The sequence below is a fragment of the Morone saxatilis genome, unplaced genomic scaffold (assembly GCF_004916995.1).
Source record: "Morone saxatilis isolate NCDOM2014 unplaced genomic scaffold, NCSU_SB_2.0 Contig6, whole genome shotgun sequence".
NCBI lineage: Eukaryota > Metazoa > Chordata > Actinopteri > Moronidae > Morone > Morone saxatilis.
Window position 1 is genome coordinate 1498586 of NW_023340206.1, and position 2901 is coordinate 1501486.

At 39.8% G+C, this 2901-nt stretch overlaps 1 protein-coding gene across 1 annotated transcript in view; it reads right to left on the bottom strand.

Moving 5' to 3' along the window:
- Window positions 1-221: 221 nt before the first annotated feature.
- LOC118340167 (carnitine O-acetyltransferase-like) overlaps window positions 222-2901 on the bottom strand; it is a 7669-nt gene continuing 4989 nt past the window's right edge. The window contains exons 8-13 of the mRNA XM_035678039.1: window positions 2569-2691; window positions 1852-1974; window positions 1317-1452; window positions 925-987; window positions 691-828; window positions 222-446 (exon numbers count right to left, since the gene is read on the bottom strand). Coding sequence (XP_035533932.1) covers window positions 222-446; window positions 691-828; window positions 925-987; window positions 1317-1452; window positions 1852-1974; window positions 2569-2691 — 808 coding nt within the window. The remainder of the gene's footprint in view (window positions 447-690; window positions 829-924; window positions 988-1316; window positions 1453-1851; window positions 1975-2568; window positions 2692-2901) is intronic.

Consider the following 2901-nt stretch of genomic DNA (forward strand, 5'->3'; position numbering starts at 1 on the left):
CTATAGAAACATGGCGGTTCAACAAGGCAGACTAGCGCTCTCTGTAGATAAAAACAGGAATTTGTTATTTTCAGTGATTATACACTAATGAAAACCATTTCTGACAATAGATCCTCCTAAATATTATACACTAGACTTTTTAAAAAAAGGACACACGTGAGACTGGTATTGATATTGTCACCTAACTTTTGGCATGAAATCAGACTATTGCTAAGTGTGAATTAGTTTTCCATTTCAGCTCTTGGAGTTTGTTCCAGGAGGGTCCTTATGTCCAACAGTGCACCCTCCACGGCTTGGAGCAGGTGTGCTGCATAATCTTCTCTCTTGGTCTTTTTGAAACTGGACACTGTCAAGTCAATGTTGTCGTTCAGAATACCATAGTACACATTGTCTACATCGGGTTCTTCAGGGCCAAGACATGGCTTACATCCAGTCCTGGATGTTACCTTGTGAACAAGGGCAGAAGTGAGAAAGCTGTGGTTAGTTCCTGTTGTAACACTGAGGCCTCTGATATGCGTTTCTGTGAGTTGATCTTCCGTTATCATTTTAACCACATCTTTTTCATGTTATATTGACATTTTAAATAGTATAACTAGAAACTTTTGTTGTTTTGTTATATATTTGACTTCATGCTGTTCTGCAGGGCAGGAGCAAACTGAGAAAAACTTTCAAACTTTCTTTTCATTTTACCTGATTTGTGATGAGTTTGAAGTCAAAGGCTTTACTGTAGGAAGTGTCTGTGAAGATATCAGGCATGGGGATTCCTTCTTCAACAGCCTGCATCCTCAGACCCAAGAGATGTCCTTGTACGGCCTGTCCACTGATTCCCTGTTAGGATGGAGACAATTCAATTTGTTTGGTGGGATAGTATAAAAAGACAACTGTGATAACAGAGTGTGTTGTGGTGCTGTGGATGATACTCACCATGAGCGTGATCATTCTGTGTGTGTTTATAGCTTTCTCCAATAAATCCATCTTCTCTGAGTTCTGTACAAAAAGAATGTTACAACTCATCATTTGTTGCCTGATTGTGTTTGTTCATGTGACAGCTGATCTAAAAAGGAGCCATATCGCTGATGTAAACACATTTTTCAAGCTGATCCATAAAAAAATGCATGACCACCTGTGCAAAATACTGAGTTGAGATCAGGTAGAAATAAAATAGAAGAATCAGCAACAGTGGTAAGTAAATGATCTTTGCTTTGGTAGTGAAGAAAACCTGATCTCGGTTTCTCAAAGATATTGTGATTATTGAAAATATGAGAAGCCAGGTCATTACATGGAGCTACATTATGCAAGTTTCCTTTTCATCAAACCTGTTTTTTGGGGTCATCAAAGGCCTTGACAAAGGCAGCAGCGGCACTCGTGCTTGAATTCATTAGTGCCAAACGGCCCTCTCTGAACATGCGCAGGGTCATAGGTTCCATTGTTGGACATAGCTGCTGGTTCAACCTGAAAAAAAGAAAGGGAAGAGCGGTTTTCAACAACCCCAATGTTCCAACAGACAGAATTAAATAAGTTATTCTTGTGTTTTTAACATCATGACTTGTGTGATGTTATACTGTGTTGACGAATTTGAAAAAATGTATATCTGTTTTACAGTTATCATTGAAGAGGTGGCTGTTTAAATAATTAAATTCTTTAGTTTCGGGCTGCCCTAATGTGACCATGGCATTATGTTTTATTATCATGAATGTATGAGAGTGTATGAATGAGAGCTTTTGAACAATCAGTTTGATCTCAGTTAATGGACAATGTCAGTCTGTGTGATCAAGGTTTTTTACATGAAACCTTTGCATACATCTCTTGGTTTACAATAAAAAATACTATGACGACTTTTCAACACCTTACCTGTAGTAGGCCAGCTGTATTGCCATCTGTACGAAACCATCCGGGCTCATCTTGTGGTCCTTTATGACTTTTTTCCCAAAATGGTCAAATACCTTAACCTTCACATCCAGGTTTTGGGCCAGCCTGTAGTCGTAGGGATGGGAGACATTTTGGGACATTGAGACCTTTTTTGGGTAGCACTGATTATGTTGTTATCATGGCATCTGGCAAGTAAACATTTTTTCCTCAAAGCTTTGTTAGATGCAGAAAAAGAAGCAGCCGAGCTACTGTAGCTCACATTGCTGAAAAGGTTGATGCTAGTTCTGATAGAAAGGTCACAGATCACACAGTGCATTGCAGTTTGTTGCATATGGGAATGCATAACATTATGACCACCAGGGTGCCCAGGTGGTCATATGATTCTGGTTGCTCAGTGTCACACAAGTGACAATTCTACTGTCAATTCTCTGACCAGTGGTCTTAAGTGTTATCACCTTTTAGTATCGGTTCAGTTCGCTTTGAACTTCTACCGATTTGATACCCAAAAACAAAATTAAAAATGAAGAACAGTTCCAAATGAGGCACTGCGTCACATTTGAAGTCCATGATGTGCAGCCTGTGCATTTTAAGTGTGAAAAGGAGTTGCTGCTTCATGTAGCTGTTCGCATAGTAAGACATGGACATTTTTCCTGGTCACTGGGTGTCTACGCAACTATCACAACTAAAACCTGTTCTCACATGTCCATGTGCTGCTTGGCATCCTCAATGTCCTTCTTTATCTCAGGTGTGATGTTGAAGTGTAGTTTCTTGGGCATGGGCAAAGGCTCCATATTAGTCTCTCTCTGTATCTCTATCTTGTCCCTGTTTTTACATGCAAGAGAACAGAAATGATACATGGATGAAACAAAGGGAATTTAATTAAAAACCAAAGTTAACTGATTCATTAAATACCACTACCCACACCCATCTGACAGCCAGGCCTAAAATAACTGATTCATCAAACAACATCTGCATTGTAGGTCCTGTAGATTGGTCCACCCCCCTTCCCACCTCCCCCGGTGCAAGTTGTTT